The sequence below is a fragment of the Labrus bergylta genome, chromosome 23, assembly GCF_963930695.1.
Source record: "Labrus bergylta chromosome 23, fLabBer1.1, whole genome shotgun sequence".
Classification (NCBI taxonomy): Eukaryota; Metazoa; Chordata; class Actinopteri; order Labriformes; family Labridae; genus Labrus; species Labrus bergylta.
The window spans coordinates 13976812-13994920 of record NC_089217.1 but is presented as its reverse complement, the minus strand read 5'-3'; the positions used below and the strand labels follow the sequence as shown (position 1 = coordinate 13994920).

The window sequence follows — 18109 nt, the reverse complement described above, 5'->3', positions numbered from 1 at the left end:
TGCATTTGTGTCTCATCGGCCCTGTAAGGACATTGAAGGACCCTTGTTCAACCCATTTGGTCTCACCAATCAAGGCCTCCAGAGAGACTCAAATTTTAGTGTGGTTTCACACTAAGGAGACGGGCCCGGCTCCAAGTTCACTTGACCCCAAAGTCCGGTTCATTTGATCAGTGTGAACACAAACGTACCGTACTTGGGTACCGGGCTCAAGTCTGCTTGAAGACGTGGTCTTGGCCATGATTCATGCTGGAGATGTGAACGCAACCATGCTCATATGGTTGCCATGGCTGCTTCTTCTCTTTGCATTTTAGGCGGCCTTGCAAACCAACATGTAGACGATATTATTTTTACCATGCAATTTTTCTAATCAGTCGAGGATGAATGAGGCGTTCCAGGTAAGTGGAGTTGTCCATAACTCTGTTTTACTCTACTGTCTCACTGCTGATTTAAATGTAAGCAAACTGAAAGCAATTAACATCAACATTTCCTCACTCTTGTTGACAGTCTATAGCTTCAGGCTTATTCCAGTCTCAATGGTAACTTTGAGAAAATGAGCCTCAAGGGCCTGTTATATCAGGTATTGGTCATTTGCAAACACACATTTATAATTTGTGTCTTCAAATTACTGATAAAGGTGTAATCGCAGGAGGAACTTAAGTTAAAGGTTGACTTTAAATGTTATTTTATTGCCTGTGCTCTGGAGACATTTGGGCTTTTAAACACAATTTGTAAACTTTGGTGACAAATAGGTGACAGGATATCCTGCACATAAAAAGGTATGACATTGTGCGATGGCTTCTATGTTAAAATTTGAATCGATTTACAAGAAATAACAAGGCAGTTAGAATAGGCAGGCCCTGCTTGAAATCTGATTGGCCACCCCAGGTGCCACCCCTAAATCCTAAACTATGATTGGCTTTTTGCCTCGTCAGAGGCGGGGCTTATGCTCAAATCAAGTATTTGGGCAGTGTTGGAACAGTCTGGTTGTAGTTTTCTCTTTGTCTGAAAAGGAACACTAAAAGAATATTATCTTAGTATTTAGATTTTGATGCTGGACTAGTTCAAAGTGTAGCATGTAAAATTCTGTGTTAGATTTATTTCAGGGTCAGTAGGTATAGTTTTTTGGGTCCAGTAGATCCTCGAACCAGAGGCCCAGTCTGGGCCAGAGGCACTCACTTTAATGTTGGACCCTGTATTTTATTCTAACTTTTCTTTCTTTACTTAACATATTAGTTTAAATTCAAAAGCTCTGGTTCAGCAGAGTTTGGCTCAGCTGGATAGATTTGGATCTGATTTCAGATGGTGGAAAAAAATCCTTAAAAATGAAGATGACAAAAAGATCAATCACAAAAAGATCACTAGAATCCAGGATTTTGGGATTATAGTTTCTAAGGGCGACGATCTTGCCACATTCTCTAAATTGGCAGGAAGAACGTTTACCAAAACTCTGTCCCATTAGTGAGCTACTTGGGAGTCCATGTGACTTTTGTTTACAAGTTCTGGTTCATTTGTAATAGGCGGTGTAAACCTTAATGAAGCAAATAAAACAAAGTCAACTTTTCCATGTGGTTAAAACCAGGGACAACAACTAGGAGTGTGATTTAACACGTAATTACATGTAAGCAGAGCAGATTACAACCACATGCACATCTAGAAGTTAAGTTTTTGGCTATTGGGGTCACACTCATGGACTGTGATGTCTTTTTGATATGCTGTCCTTCCTGCTGTGTTTAAACACTGGAAACACCTCTTCATCTCTGTTTGTGTATCTCTCTATGTCTTTTACCTTCACTGTTTGGACAGACTGCTGAGCTGCTTTTCCGCAGCTCCATGTTTTGACTGCTCATAACCCCATTTTCTTTCCAGCTGCTTTTTAAGAAACACCACGAAGACAAAAGCTTCAAAGAGGAAGCCAAACTGATGGCGATCAGGAACCCTCCTCTCCATACCTTCCAAATGTCTTGTTTCTTTTCTCTCTCTGTCTCTGTCTCTCTTCATACTTTGACGAGAGAAGGACCTCTGTGTCTGTGATCTGAGTGTCCCAACTGCTCTATGGGCCTACCTTTAAACCCCACCCCACCTTCCCTTCTACTCTTTCTATGTAGCGCTCTCCCTCTGCTCCTCCTCCTCCTCCCTCCTCCTCCTCCTCCTCCTGCTTTCTGGTGATAGTACCTGATTGCCTGTCTTGTCTGAGCATACATGTTATAGCCGAATCGGATGGATTCTAAAGGCCTCGGTGCACAAGAGGAACTCTGGGTGGGGTCAGAGGGTGTTAGACTTGGACATCTCAATTGCAGCCTGATCTTAGGTTAAGCTCCCAAGAAAGCAAACCTTACCTGCTCCTCAAGCTCTCTCGCTACATCCTCATTCTCCACCTCCTCAAAGCAAAAAAAAAACAACAACTGGCTCATCAACTTCCAAAACCCACAATCCAACAGCAAAATGACCTCCATGACTCATCCCCATCCATCAGCCCCCTCTCTCGCTCCATACACCTCAATTAAAAAGGCAGGGACTTGCACCACTCACTCTTCTTTACTCGTATAACCTGCATGTGTCCACTCATAGTTGCCATATTGTCCATTTGTCTTCCACTACCTCTTTTGCTAATCCTTCCGTCCATCTGTCTGCTTGTCTAAACGTTCAGCTGCATGGAAAAAAAACCTGCACTGCATTTTAACGGTTTCTCTTTTTAATTCTGTTCTCTTATTACTTTTCTTTTTTTTTTCCCCGTTTTGAATTGAAGTACATTTTTGTTGTTGCTGTTTTTTTAAGGAACCCTGTTCACCAGTGATTTGATTTTTAACATTTCCCTTCTAGCTGTAGTTGTAGTAAAGTGGTTTTACTCCCCACCCTCCCTCCCTCCTTACCTTCCTCCCTCCCTCCCTCCTCGTCCTGTGTAGGTCCGGCTCTCTAAAACGCTCCCCTCTCAGCGGGCCTCCCACCACCACTTAGTCCCACAGACTTTAAAGGAGCCAGTGGGCCCAGGGTACGCCTCTCTTGCCGCCCCTTCTCAACCTGTCTCGCACTCGCATTTTTATCCTCCTCTCTGACAGATTTTTTCACACACTCAAGCAAGTCGTTGCTCAAAAGCATGAACACTGGTATGCACAAGCATTCAACAATCACACATTCACACAACCACATTTCACCCGTTAGCTGAGCACCAGAAAGCCTCCATTCATCCCTGAGTGTACTTCAGAGAGTACTTCACTTTGTCCATCAAGCGCCTGAGAGGAGAGAGAGAAAAACGGTAGTGGGCCGGGGAATGGAAGGGACATTAATTACCCCAATATCCAACTCCCCCCACCACCCTTAGGACTGTGTTTGTACATCAAAGCCCGCTCCTATTGCGGCTAAAGGCATCCATTCACAAAGAGATGCTCATTCAGGCCCTAATGACTCAGGCCCAATGAAAGGCAGACTCCCTTTCCAAGCCCCATCATCAAACCCACCGTCCCCAGCACCGCATGCATGCCATCTTAACAGCCACCGCCACCTTCCTCCCTCTCCCAAATCACCTTCCACAGCCGCCCCCCCCCCCACCCCCCCCCCCCCCCCCGACTCGACTGCCCAGCTTTGGGAACATGGTTTTTCCAGTGTTGACTGTTAAAGCCAGTTGTAATGTGTTCCATAGACAAACAGGCAACCAGCGCTGCCCCAGACTGCCTCCTCCTGCTTTTTTATTTCTCTGCATGCATCCCCTCTCTTTAAAACCCCATTTCTCAGTGAGTGCACCCCTTCTTCCCTCATATTTCTCTCCCATTGTGGGCCATGATGGGACTGATTCAGTCTTTTTTTCTCTCCCTTGCTCGCTCTTTTTCCCCACTCTGTCCATCATTCCCTCTCCATCATCTTGTCATTGCTCAATTCTTGGAGTATCTTACTCTGCTATCAGACCTCTTGGTCTCTCCTGTAGCACCCTTCTTCTTCTTCTTCTTCTTTCTGTCATTGTCACACTCTCTTTCCTTTTGCTCAGTCTCTGTGCCCACATTCAAGACAACATGTCTTGGAAATGTTGGACATCCTTTCCTGTACTCTCTGTCTCGTCTTCCTGCTCCATCCTTGCGCAAGGGAATCATTGCTGACAAAGCGTGGCTGTTTGATATGGAAGACAGAAACTCATCGGCAACAACAGCAATGTCTACATCAGAAATAAAATGTCCCTTTACGTTACCCCAATCCCTCCCATCCCCCAAAACCCCAAACCTCTACCCTTATTTTTTTAATAAATAAGCCCTAAACCTTTACCATCTCCCCTCCCTTCCTACCTACCTTCCTACCTACCTACCTACCTACCTACCTACCTACCGCTTCATTTTGTAAGCTACACACTGACTTGATCATTTTCATTTACTTTGTTTTGTTCTTTTGTTTGCTCTGAGGGATTTATCATTTGTTTGGGGATTAACACTCTAACAGGGATTTTGGCGCTTCTTCATCGCTTCTTGCTTCTTGGCTTTGTTTTTTTTTTTTTTTTTGCTCAAACGCCAAGAGGGGCTGAAGGTCTGGTCATTTGGGCTTCTCATTAACCTGCTGCTCACTGTTTGTCCCCTTGTCACTTGTGTTTTAGAGAAAGATGAGGCTGCAATTGAGAGCTCTGAGTTCAATGCCACGTCAGTAGCTGATGTGGACAAGCGGGTGAAACGGCGGCTACTTATGGGTAACTCTTTTCTTCCTCTTTCTATGTGTTGCCATGGCGCTTGTGCTTGTATCCCCGACTCCACTTCTCTCCGTTCCTTCTCGTCTTCCTCTCTCTGTTTTATTTTGTTGATTTCTTTATTGTAAACCTTTGATGCCCACTGTGTCCACTCCCACAGTCACAGTTTTGTTGCAACAGTATCTAACTTGATGGAGAAAAAGAGTTTGTTTCTCTTTGAACCCTTCCTCCTTAACCCTACCTACCAAGTTTTCAGACAGCTCTGAGGTTTTCTCAAGTACTAACATTCACTTTCCCAGTTGCACCTTCCACTCCAAATGTTTTATCTTCCATTTCCCCTTTTTTGAATACTCATGTTACAAAGACAGAATACTTTACAGGCAAAGCAAAACCCCTGAAAATGTTATGACGACATTCAGTACCCAGATTTACAGAACCGTTTAATAAAAGTCAAACTGCTTTTGGCACAACATTCTTCATCTAATAATCATTAGAAGGGACAAGACTCAAATCAAACTTCAAATTATTAAGTGCAGGAATACTTTTGAAGTCTTTCCTCTCCTCTCCGCTAAGGGTGGGCTCCGACTCCAAGAGTTTTTAGCCATTTTATCCCCAATTTAACCTGCATGATAATCAGACGGGAAAATGGGTCTAGGACTTCTGTATGATCCAATGCTTGGCAGATTAAAAGGGGTTTACAGATCCAGTTTTACTATTTGGACTGGTTGCAGACTTATTGGGATTTTCCAATAATGTCGAACAAGTTTGGTATTTCAGATTCAAAATATTGATGAGTACTTTTTTACTTTCTGAGTGGCCAACAAGAGCCAATGGCAGACAGTCCTACAGGGATAGGAAGCCAAAAACAGATCGTAAACTTTCCAGCCAATAGTATACTGCTGTTGACGTAAAATGATAAGGTACAGTCTCATCTTTTGTTATTCCTTTTTGAATAGAGATGACTTCATCCCCAGATACATTTTACATGCACTAGATTAGATTACATAAAAAGTTGCCATATTCGAATTGGAAGTTCCTCTCTTCATGCGCATGATGCAACCCAATTTCAAAATTGGTTTTGGAATTTACAACGTATGCAGACTGATCTCGACCTTAGAGAATCATCTGTGAGGTTTTCCCGTTTGATCGAGGTAAAGTCAGCAGACTTGAAGATGTTATGACCAAATGGATGTGAGCCCGACCCCAAAAGAAGTTTCTTATTTTAACCTCAAATCTCATTTAGGTCATTATCAGGTTTAATCTTACATGTGTATCTTAGGGATGTACAAAACAGTCCACAGCACTACTGATCAAATCTTATGCTATCCGTTTTAAATTTAGGATTTAACATCTTAAGCATGGATGGATCAATATGAGCAGTTTAAGTGTAACTGGAAGTTTCCACAGGATCTACAGTATGTGCGCAGCGTTCCGTCTCCACTGTAGTTTTGCTCCGTCTGACAGTGCTCCCTACCTCACAAGGTCTGTTTTTGATGCATAAGCCCAGCGGAGCGTAGCCATTTACAGCTATACTCACAGGTCCATAAGATCACAGGAGACCAAGAAGATAACATGGGAATAAAGAGACCAACAACATAATGTTGATAAAATGATGGGATATACAATCCAGAGTCTGTATATTGTGTTTTATTTTGAAATTGAAAATAAATCTGCTTGAGATGGGTCATGGTGTGCGCTTTGGAAACATGAGCATTAACTATGGAGGCAGCGATTGGCTAAGCAGACAAGGATCCTGTGGAAACTGCACGTGATGAACTTGTACTTACAAACAAGAAGGAAGATTGGGATTTGGTTGACCAATGACCCTTACCCTGTCACTTCTTGCTCACACAGCATATTCTCATTTTCCTGATGTCTTAATTCATCAAACCAGATTTCATTCTGTGTTCTTCCAACCTATTTGCTGTACAGAGTGAAGTCTTTTATACAACTTTTATCACAGCAGGTTCTGGCCAGTGGGCCTGGAGGAAAAGTAAAGAATTTGTTTCATGGGCGCTTCCTGGTCCCTTCTGTACTACTTTGTCCTTCTCTCTTCTCCTTATACTGAACACTTTGTCTCCACACTGGCTTCATCTCTAGTTCTACACATCAATGTGAATGGGAAAAATCTTTCAAATTACTGAAAAATTAACAATCCCTAGATGTAGGTTTACTTTCAAATTAACCCTTGCACAATGAGATCATGGCCGGCCTGAGCAGTAAATTAGGTAAGCAATGTTTAACACTTTTCAAACCTGATTTAAGTTTTGAAAAGGCCGTGTTGCTTCCAGGTTTCTGAATGTCTTCAGTGAGGTGTCGTTCAGGTTTATTTGTTGGTATTGGAAAAACTGGGTGAATAGAAAAAAGTTTTCTGTTTTGCGATCTTTTTTTGCGAACACCGATCATAGACAAAACGTAATTTGTATCAATAATGCACAGGTCAAAAAGCCCAAGCAACACATGTAGCATAAAGATTAACAAATTAGACCATCGCATTTCTGCATTATCTCTGATGAAGGCCACAAGCCAAGAGGTATCAGACAATTTTGTTAATAAAGTTGATCTCCATACTAAATGTGTTTCGGAGCCTCTTCAAGCCTTTCACTCTTCATGCACCTTGGTAGTTGGTGAAGTTGTGCCAGAAAATCCCGCTCTGCTTCATCAATAAACACAAACAGAAAGAACAATACCATTTTCAACATCAAGTCATTCACTCATGTAAGCAGGTTGAATTTATATCGAGCCTTCCTCTGTCTCAAGCAAAGAAGTTCAAGTATATGTGTGTCTCATGAGTGAGGGTAAAATGGATTTTGAAATCAATAGAAAAATTGATGCAGCTTACAGCCTTTGCAGTAATGCAGGTGTTGTAGAAAAACATCATAATAAAAATAGAGGTGACCCAGAAGACAAAAGCTTTCGTTTAACCAGTTGATCTATGTTCATACTGTTACCCCCCCGAGATGAGCTTTGGGTAAAACCAATGACATCACGGATATGACAGACTGAAATTAAGTTCCTCTGCAGCTTAGATGAGTCTTTGAGAAAGAGTACAGGGCTAAGACATCTAGAGGAAGTTCAGAGTAGAATAACTGCTGCTTCTCACTGATAGAAGCCAGTTTGGGTGGTTTGGGCATTGGATTAGGACTTGTCCTGGGTGCCTCCCTTTAGAGGTTTTCAGGGCAGGTCTAACTAGGAGTTGACGCCAGGGTTTATCCAGAACTTACTGTAGGGTTACAAAATCCAATCTGACCATGGAAAGCCTCAGAATCCGGGAGAGGGGCATCTGGGCTAGCTTGTTTAGCATCCTGTTACCATAATACATCTCCAAATAAGTGGAATGGAAGAAAATAGACACTACACATTATCGCTCAGCACATAGAATAAAAGTATCCTTGGGCAAGGTACTACAGACACATTCTTGAATAGAAGCTTGCTGACTTTGGTTTTGTAGCTTTTAAATCAGAGGCACATTTGCAATGCAAATTTTGTTAAAGTGCATATGCATTCACACGCCAATGTTAATATCACTGAGGGCAACTTGGGGTTTAGTGTCTTTCCCAAGGACACTTTGACATGTCGACCGCAGGAGAGCGAGACGGCCAACTCCACCACTGACCCACAGCTGCCCCTAATGTAGAATAAAAAAACATTTTGTACAATTAAGCGCTTACTTACAGTTAAAAGTAAATGTATCAGTGGTATTAAATTGTACTTTTTCAGTTCCACAAAAATGTTAAATTTAAAATCCATTGACACGGGTGAACACTCCTTTCCTTTTGCATTAAGATACCAACCCAATACCGACCACACTTACAGCTCTGTTTCTGATGGTATGTCGGTTCTAATTAAATGTTTCCTCTTTGGTTACTCCATCATGCCTTTTGCGCTTGAACACACGTGTGTATGCATGTGACTGCAGAGAGCACTGAGGCCAACCTGGCGTTACATTGGCACAGCCCGAACAGCATCAGTATGTTAGATTTGACACCGCTATCAGTTTGTCTGCCTCCTCTGACACACGGTGCTCCAGTCTCTGCCGTCACACGGTGCAGACAACATGCTGATCGAAACAAATGGAACTTGAACTAATAAAAAGGTGCTGCTGAGACAACGATGGGCCGGGGGAAAGAAAGGGAGTGAGAAGGAAATGAAAACGGGGAGGGCGGAGGAGAGGAGGGAGCGTCGGGCAAAGTGATGAAAAGTAATACCCAGACGTTTGATGAAGCTGATATGAAAGGATAGCTACATAAAGGAGCCTGATACTGGACACGTCTGGGCAAAAGTGCCAAACCCTGGATTTCAAATAAACCATCACCTCATACTGGTGGAGCTGCCGACATGTGTGTGAAGTATTGGTGTAGCTGTGTGGCTTGATTGCAGACCAGAGCCACGCTGACTGACAGCCGAGTTATGTGGCCATCACAGAGCAAAAACAGGGAACCCGTTGAGTGCTGAAAGCTGATCGTGCCCCCTCTCACCTTTTTACAGTAGTGGGGCATTTGCTGTGACTTGGAATGATGCTTTAGTATAAACAGTGACATGGTTTTCTCTCCTGCTCCCCAGCTTTTAATCAATAGAACATGTGTCCTCCTCTCATGGAAAAGTGGGGTTTGCCGAGGTCAGCGTTTCCATGCAAGGAGTGTGATGGACATGTATATACTTACCGTCTTCCCTCTCATTCCTCGGCTTCTTGCTGACACATTGTAAGTCCTACACATCGCTCGTTACGGGCTGCAAGAGGAAAGTTGAAGTCTCCCTTTGATTTAAATTGCATAAAATAAAAGACATAATTTTGATGAATTTGTTCCCAATCACAAACAAACAAAGCTGCAATGATATCTTTTAGGCGACATGTACCAATAAAAAGTGCATGTATCTTCCACAGGCACAGCTTGTGTTTGAAATCACACACTTTGTCCCTTCTCTCTACCCTTACAGGGAGTTCTATGTAGTGGACTATATAGTGCACATGTTGGCACAAAATCATGTAGATACTCTCCCCTGCTACTGACAGTGTCCTGCTCGTTGTCGCACAACTAAAAGGTTCATCAATGCTGGCTTGAGATCCATAATGCCGGTAAATAACGGAGGTAATTTCAGTGATTAGTAATATCATTCTGATGGTACTTTTAAAAAACGCATACATATGTTTGGGCGGCAGTAGCTCAGTCTGTAGGGACTTGGGTTGGAAACCGATGTGGACCAAAGTATGGAAGTTGGTCTGGTAGCTGGAGGTCACTTCCCCAGTACGGTCGAGGTGCCCTTGAGCAAGGCACCGAACCCTTAACAGCTCTGGCGCACTCACTGTGTAACAGCCCCTCTCTGACATTTCATGTCCACAGGTCCTGTTTTACTCCATTTAAAAACTTTAACTTTTAATAAAAAAGGAGTTTCTAGTTGTCAGTAAAAAATGCACCAAATATGGGGCCGGATAGCCTAGCGGTTGTGTCGCGTGCTACATGTACAGAGGCTATAGTCCACGCTGTAGCAGCCATTGATTCTTGTCCGACCTCGGCCCTGTGCCGCATGTCGTTTCCCATTCTCTCCTCCCGACGTTTCCTGTCACTTCCCCGAATATGAACTTCTCTACAAATTTGTGTTCACGCTGGTAACGCTCCTCTCGTCCGTCTCAGAGCAGTCAAACAACACTTTTCAAAACTCTGCAGCGCAATGCATGATGGTATATTTATTGCTTTAATAGTGACCATCGGTTGTACACTACTTTTCACTATGCATTGCGGGATACAATGAGTCCACTATATAGAGTATGATAATGCTCACTAACGATTCGGACAACACTACAAAATGCCCAATACAGTGAATAGGTGTGTGATTTCAGACACAGCCGCAGTTTGTGTCTGATCTATACTGAGAGGAGGATCGACTTCATGGACCAAATCAGTTCATGCTTACCTACCGATTTGATCTACTGCTCCTCTTGGTTCTTTTTTTCTTTGGTTTTGTGACTTTCTTAATCTGTACTGTACGATTTTTTTCTTTGACCTTTATTTTACCAGGCAGAATTGCTCGAGATCAAATGACCTCTTTTTCAAGCAAGGCCTGAGCAGACAGTGGTAGACAAGTCACTCTAATATTAGATACAAGGTCAAATGATCAGGGTTTTTTTTTTGTGTGTGCATAATCTCAAGTAAAATGGTCCAAGAATACCCAAAAGAAAACATACAGAAATATGCCCTGACAGAAACTTACAGAACACACACACACACACACACACACACACACACACACACACACACACACACACACACAGAGCAGGCTGAGACAGAAATATGCAGGGTTAGATTGAGGGTGTAAAAGGCTTGGAGAGGGGGCTGAGGGGGGCGAAGGGGGCGAGGGGGGCGAGGGGGGGGTGTACCAGGGGCTTGTCCAGCATATCAATCAGGCTCGGCGGCGGTGCATCTGTGTTCCCGTGCTCAGTCTGGCCCTCGGGCTGGGCTGGGCGTGGTTAAGAGAGAGAGGGGCCTGAGCAGGACTGTGCTCACCCTCAGTTAATGATAGGGCCCACTGTACTCAGTATAAATCACTCTGACCCATAAACACCACCTCCACCCACGTCACCTCTGCTCACATACGTGTGGATCTGTGTACACCTGTGCAGGCCCATGGGCCTCAATCATAAGTTATGAAGAATACACATTTTCACACGGACCCAGAGAGTAGACGGGGTCTGCTGTTATACCCCACAGGGCCAATCAGACAGGCTGCCTGGATGATGGAGAGCCTCTCCTTCCAGCCTTCCTTTCTCTTGGCTGTTTTCCTACAATAAAACAAAAACCTCCCTCGTCCTCACTCTAAAAAAAAAAAACTCTTCAAAACTTGAAAACTTGTTATCTGGCCGCAGATCTCCTCAACAGAGAGAAATAAATCATGACAAAATGCAAAATGACGACCACAGAGCTTTGATGGATAAACAAACGGCGGTTTGAAAACAGATTCAAAAGAAGGAAAACGCCATGAGATTGATGTTGTTTGGAGCTGCATGAAGAAACACAAACAAATCTACAAACACCGTGCTGTTTCCTGATAGAAAGCAAGCAGCCATTTTGGCTCAGATGTGTTTGTGACTGTGCATTCTGAAAGGGCATTATGCTAATGCCCTGACCTCTGGATCTGGATGTGTTTGCCAGCCTGAAAGGGCTTTTCCTGCTTCCCTTCTTTTACTTCTCTCAAACGCACAATCTCCTGGCATTTTAATTAAATGGGGAAAAGCTGCCAAGAAGGAGGGGAATATCCTCGATTGAGATGTTGCTGTCGCCCAGCGAAGGCCTTTGAATTCCAAATGTCAACTTTCACAGAGCTGACCAGCACTTATTTGATGTCGCAAAGTTTTACTCAGTTTGGTTCCTAAAGGAGATAGGAGTTAGAAAACAGAGGTGTAATAACATTTCTCAGCAGCATGTCGGACTTTCTCTGAAATGACTGAAGTCAAACCCTCGAAAAGCAGAACAGTCACTAAGTGAAACTGCCTTATTAGGTGTCGTTTCATTGAATCCCTTCAACAAACACAAGTTAACGTCAAATTTCAGCCTCCTCAGCACTTCTTGAGGCCCGTCGGGAAAGTGTGTGCTGAGCTTAGCTAAAGCAACAGCGGCCAGGCAGGTGAGCTAGAGTTACCATGAGCTCGTGTTTGCTTTGGGATCAGCTCAGGCAATATTCACAAGTCCGAGCAAACTTTATCTGCGCCGCGTACAAGAACATTTTTCTGGAGGAAAATATACACGCCGGTTTCACGGTGTGCTCGAGACTTACTGCACTCAACTTTGCACTAACTTTATTTTTCTATCGACTTACCTTAACCCTACCTTCTTCTATTTGTGTTAACTGATTTCTTGTCACATTTGTAGAAACAGGAGCGACCTTTGGGCCAAAGAGTTCCTCACCCTCCTCCATCAGCACAGTGTCATGTTGTTCTGTCTTCTTTAAATGACTACTGATGAATATGACAAATGTATTTATCACTTCTATATTTAAAAAAAAAAAATGTCTACCCTCTTGAAAACATGATGCTCTGATGTAATTTCTTCATCTGTGTGTTGACAAAGCTACATGAGCAAACACAAGGATACACTTTAAGTTACTGTGTTGTTGTTGGATTGTGTATTCTTGTCCCGCATGAAGCTTTGTTTCCACCACATCAACGTCATTGTCTCTGTATTTCTTTTCAGAAGCAGGGGCCACATGTTAACACACCCCCTTCTTCTTCTTCTCTTTATCTTTTTTCCATCCCTGTCCCGCCCGTGTGCAGAGACGTGCGCCGTGAACAACGGTGGCTGCGACAGGACGTGTAAGGACACGGCCACAGGGGTGCGCTGCAGCTGCCCCGTGGGATTCACCCTGCAGCCCGACGGCAAAACCTGCAAAGGTCAGTGAATGCATCGCAGGGTGGGAGCATCACCTAGCTTGTTCTTACTCCTTTTTTCAAATGCAACGGCTTCACAATATGACGAGGTAAACGTCTGTCCTCTAGCTCGTTTGTTTGTTGAGCTGTAACACTCTAAGAACGAGTGAACATTTGTTTGTGTTGGCTATCTGAGGAGAGAAATATTTTATAAAGGAAACAGGAGTAAGTCTAACTAATTTTGACTATTATTATGAATGTAGGCCCACAATGTCGGTGACATGTTGTGTCTAAACTGTTGTGTCTAAACAAATCAGTATGCCATCGTTTACCAGGAGACACAGTGAACCAGTGTTCAGCTGTGTTGAATAAATTGTGCTCCATTTTAACCATTTTTAAAGGAAGGAATTATACAGTTATTTTAGTGTTAGTTGCAGAGTAACCTTCAAAAATCAAAGCTAAAATCAAACCGTTTTTCTGAACAACCAATTAGTTTTTGTTGCCTTAATGTGATCAAACTGAGACGGTTAAACATTCACCACGTGTTATTTATTGCTGCTCATCTAGAACACTTGAAACATGAGATGAAAATCTAACTTAGCAAAGTTGTCTGCTGTATTTCTAGGGTCTAACTGGATATTGCCTATTTGTTTTTGCTTACTTGACTGGCCAAAGCTGTTTCTCTGACGGGTACAGGGGTTCCTTTGTTCAGATTCTGAGGATGTGGGCCGATAACCAAGATTTGAACTGGGAAGTAAGACTGTTACATGTGTCCGACCTGAAAGTCTCCTGTCCGGGTCAATGCATCGGCCACTGTGTGCACCTGAGTCTGCTATGTTTGGTATCTGAGTGATCGAGGGCCAAAAACATCCGCTTCACCTCCAGCTCTGGTCACGGTCACTGCTGCCCCCGCCGATGCTTCATGTTGTTGATTTTGCCGCTGAATGTCTCTCCTTGCTTCCGTCAGCTCTCCAGTGACGTCAATGACGGTTGTCTGAGAAGAAGGTCGTCACAGCGTGGGCCCTAAACATCCCAAACCTATTATAGTGTTCTGGCTTTCTTCTAAACAAACAACCCTCTGTGAATGAGGCCGACCTGTGGCTTCAAACAGACTCAAATACTGAGCGTGCTTTCTTTGCAGGCAGCGCTGCTTTATTCTTCAAGTGACCAAACAAAGCAGGAGTGACAGGTTGTTGAGTAGACAGGAGAGGGTTGGCTCCACGTACAGGGACACATGCCCATGCAGACAATACAAGAGTTATTAGATGCTGTAATTGTCCCTCCTGTTCAAACTGTCTTAACATGAGTCAACTTAGTCATTGAATCTACATGAAGCACCAGATTCTTTAAAGATGAGCAATGTTTTTGGCATAACTTTTGTATTTGTGTCGTCACATCATCAGAGTTAAGCCAGGGAAGCCTCGCTACAAAACTCAATCACATCTGAGCATGCTAATGAACCGAGCTTAACAGCAGAATTAAAACGGGTTAAAGCCTTGTACCAGAAAAAAAAGTTTTTCGTCTCCATCCTGGAGCTTAGTTTCCTAGTCAAGGCAACTGCAAACGGGCTTAAGTTCTAATGAAGCTTCTATGGAGGAATGTGGAATGTGGAAGCAGCTTTGGTATCACCTCAGCTGATTCTATCACTGAGTTGCATTCTCAAGTATTTTTTATCCAGTTTTTCAAACAATTCTTAATGCAAAACTATCTGTATTTACTGTGAGAAGGATAAAGAAGCTCCATGTTTGTATGCCACATTTACATGTGTGGTGGTTGATGTGTGGACCTCCATGTGGCCGCTCTCCTCCAAGAAGAGATTTAGCGCTGATCGCTAAAGGTCCCACGTGTTACACTCATGGTCAAGGAGGTATGATATATGCCGGCTACAAAGTGATGGTCAGGCGACAGAGACACGCCTAAATGCACGGGGAAATCCCTGCTTGATGTGTGCGTGCTTAAAAGAGATACATGTATATTCTATACATTTTTGTTATCGTGTGTGTGTGTGTGTGTGTGTGTGTGTGTGTGTGTGTGTGTGTGTGTGTGTGTGTGTGTGTGTGTGTGTGTGTGCGCGCGCTTTGGAGCATGTGGGTTTGCAGAATGAGTGTCAAGCAGTTTGAGAATGTGGCATGTAGGTGTGTGAAGTCCTGGAGCCGGAGCTGTCTCAGGCCTGGCAGGCAGACGATGCGTCGGCAAACTTTGAGATGTTTGAACAGTGAGGCCCACGCAGGCCACTGCAGTCTCTCTCTCTCTCTCTCTCTCTCTCTCTCTCTCTCTCTCTCTCTCTCTCTCTCTCTCTCTTGTCCTCTCATTCTTTCGCTTTCATCAGTGGCACACACACTCACACAGACTGCACCATCCAGCTGCAGGAGCACTAAATACAGCAAACGACCGACAAATGTGCTCAACCCCAAAAAAAACAAAGTATTTTCCTAATTCAAAGCACTTTGCACAATAATCAAAGTACTTATTATGAAAATGTTAGAGTGCTTCAGCTGGCTGATTTATGCATCAGATTAACATATCAATGTTTGTGCATCAGAAAGTTTCTCTTCCTTTTGTCCTGTAGGGATTCAAATGAGTCCTTCGGTTCCCTTGCCTGCGTAACATTGATGATTTTTCCTGACCTTACCGACTTCATGTTTTAGTCCTTTTGGAGGCAGTAAGTCACCTCTGAGCTCGTGTGTCACAGTGACAAAAGCCATTGTTTCTCTCTCTCCCTTTACCACCCTCTTGAAGCCTGGAGCTCAGCATGTTTGCAGTCACCTTATTAGTTTTTTTGAAGTCAGGTTGATCATCTTTGGACAACAGGGTGGAGCTGTAGAGAAGCACGGAGGCTAGCAAAGGGCAAGGTATGAAGTCATCCTCTATTCCCGAGGATAATTCATTACCTTGCGATTTGAGGACTCCTGGTCACTGAACAGTGTCTTCTCTGCAACCGTCCTTATGACAAATACATTTACGACAAGCACTAAACAAACATACAGCAAGATATGGTTAGCATGGACATAGTTTAAGATGTTAAGGGGTAACATTTTTGCAGATTTGTCCTCCACTGGAAAAAAAACTTCTTGGACACATTGTTAGTGCAGACAACCACACAGCGAGGCATGTATCTTTTTTCCCTTTGAGCACTGGAGGACTGTAAATTGAGGTCTTTTTGGGCCCTGCCTTAAACAACGACGCTAACGCTGCTGCCGCCACTGAGGCCGATCGGTTACAAAAACCACAGCGACAACATTTTTCATGGAAAGACAGCACGATCTGGAAATGAAAAACAATCGGCATGAGGCCATCTCCTTGTCTCAGTGGTCCTTTCTGCATGCTCGTCTGCTGAGAGTCTCGTATGACTAAAGTTGCATGCTGGGAGAACATCTTGTCCACTGCCCTGATGTCAGTGTGAAGCCCGGCAGCCGGTTCAAACACTTCCACCCTGTCTCCTCAGGTGATTTGTGTTCCTGACTGAACCCAGCATTTACAGTGCTGGAAAGATGAAAAGTTCCCTCTCTCTCTTTTTTTTTTTTTTTTTTTTCCGGGTCTGAGTTGAGTGGGGAAGATGGATAGGAGTACAGTCCAGCTGTGCTCCGCCCACATAATTTGGCTGTGAATCAGCCCCCGGGCTTCATAAATCCCAAAGTGAGGATCAGTGGTGGAGGAGCTGAGAGACACGGAGCAGGCAGCAATCATCGATCAGAATCTATCACCCGGGCACTGAGCGGGAAAACACACACTCACACCAAATGTCTGTGCACACACGCTGAGCGTACACCGCAACATTACTGCAGCGCTTTGGGACTCGACTAGACTGAAGAAAGTGCAACTGGTGTGAGGCGGTATTGAAAAAAGTTGGTTGCCAGTCTGAACACCTGAACTCTCTGACCATGACTGTCATCAGCTCTCCTTGTGTCTCAGGTGTTCACTTTTAGCTCTATCATTTCACTGTCAAGCCCTGGAGTTTCCCACGTTATTCCCCACTCTCTCTCTCCGATTTCTGACTCTATCCTCTGTCCTGTCTGTCCAATCAGGGCATGAAAATCCCCCAAATAAACATTCTAAACGTCTTTTGTTTATAGACGAAGTCTGTGTGACAAGGCGTCCTGTAACCTTGGCAACAGCTTGCATAGGTTGTGACAGAGGTAGATCAAGATCTCTGACGGCTGAATACAATACAAGCGAGGTGATATGTGTGTGTGGACTCTGGTGGCACATGTAATCACAGTCGTGGGTTGTAGTGGAGTGTAGTATAATTCTCGGCTTTTAGCAGTTTACTGAACGTAGCAGTTAGCGGCCGGATAAGTGCCACGCTGTGAGGTGGTCTCATCTAATGTGGCACCGGATTGCTTGATAGAGACAGACAGCTCCCTCTCCACCTCTCTCTCTCGCTCTCTCTCTTCCTGTCTGTGTCTACCTCGCTCAAAAGCCGAGGGGATGTGCCCTGTCGTGCCTGTCTATCATAATCATTTCAATATAAACTATGTAGGGCATGTTTAAAACCCACCAGTCTGATAAACGCCCTTTCATCTGCGCTGACAGACGAGGCGGTTCAGCCTCTCACGATGACAGACACGCCAACCAGAGGAGGCGTTTCAGCACAGGGCTCTCGTGCCGACAACCGGCTGAGTGAGTGAGAGAGAGAGAGAGAAGAGAGAGAAGAGAGAGAGAGAGAGAGAGAGAAGAGAGAGAAGAGAGAGAAGAGAGAGAGAGAGAGAGACGGAGGGAGAGATGGGAAGGAGATTTTTTTCCTGAACAGTTTCCAGATGTTTGATTAGAAGGTTCACAATGAAGGTCGGATGAGTTACCGTGTAAGTGTGTGTGTCCATATGTGCATCTGTTCTTGTGGGTTAATTAACACATATCATCTAAGTCTCTATTTTGTGCACATAAGAGCTCATTGTAGCTTGTGTGTGTGTGTGTGTGTGTGTGTGTGTGTGTGTGTGTTTGTGTTTCTGCTGATAGCGTGTGGTCGGTGTATTGTCTTGTATGGTGCTCAGAGTGTATTGGCACCTGAGACACGTCCTCACTGGCCTGCATTCCTCCTCTACCTGAAAAGTCCTAAAACACACACACACACGCACACACGCACACACGCA

The 18109-nt window shown here is 44.0% G+C and overlaps 1 protein-coding gene across 4 annotated transcripts in view; it reads left to right on the top strand.

Annotated features, from left to right (window-relative positions):
- The window catches only part of scube1 (signal peptide, CUB domain, EGF-like 1), a 97123-nt gene that overhangs the window by 50175 nt on the left and 28839 nt on the right, over positions 1 to 18109 (top strand). For 2 of the 4 annotated variants that reach the window (XM_065951302.1, XM_020634789.3), the window contains exons 7-8: positions 4574 to 4663; positions 12927 to 13043. In XM_065951302.1, coding sequence (XP_065807374.1) covers positions 4574 to 4663; positions 12927 to 13043 — 207 coding nt within the window. The remainder of the gene's footprint in view (positions 1 to 4573; positions 4664 to 12926; positions 13044 to 18109) is intronic. The other 2 variants (XM_065951303.1, XM_020634788.3) reach the window with 1 other exon arrangement.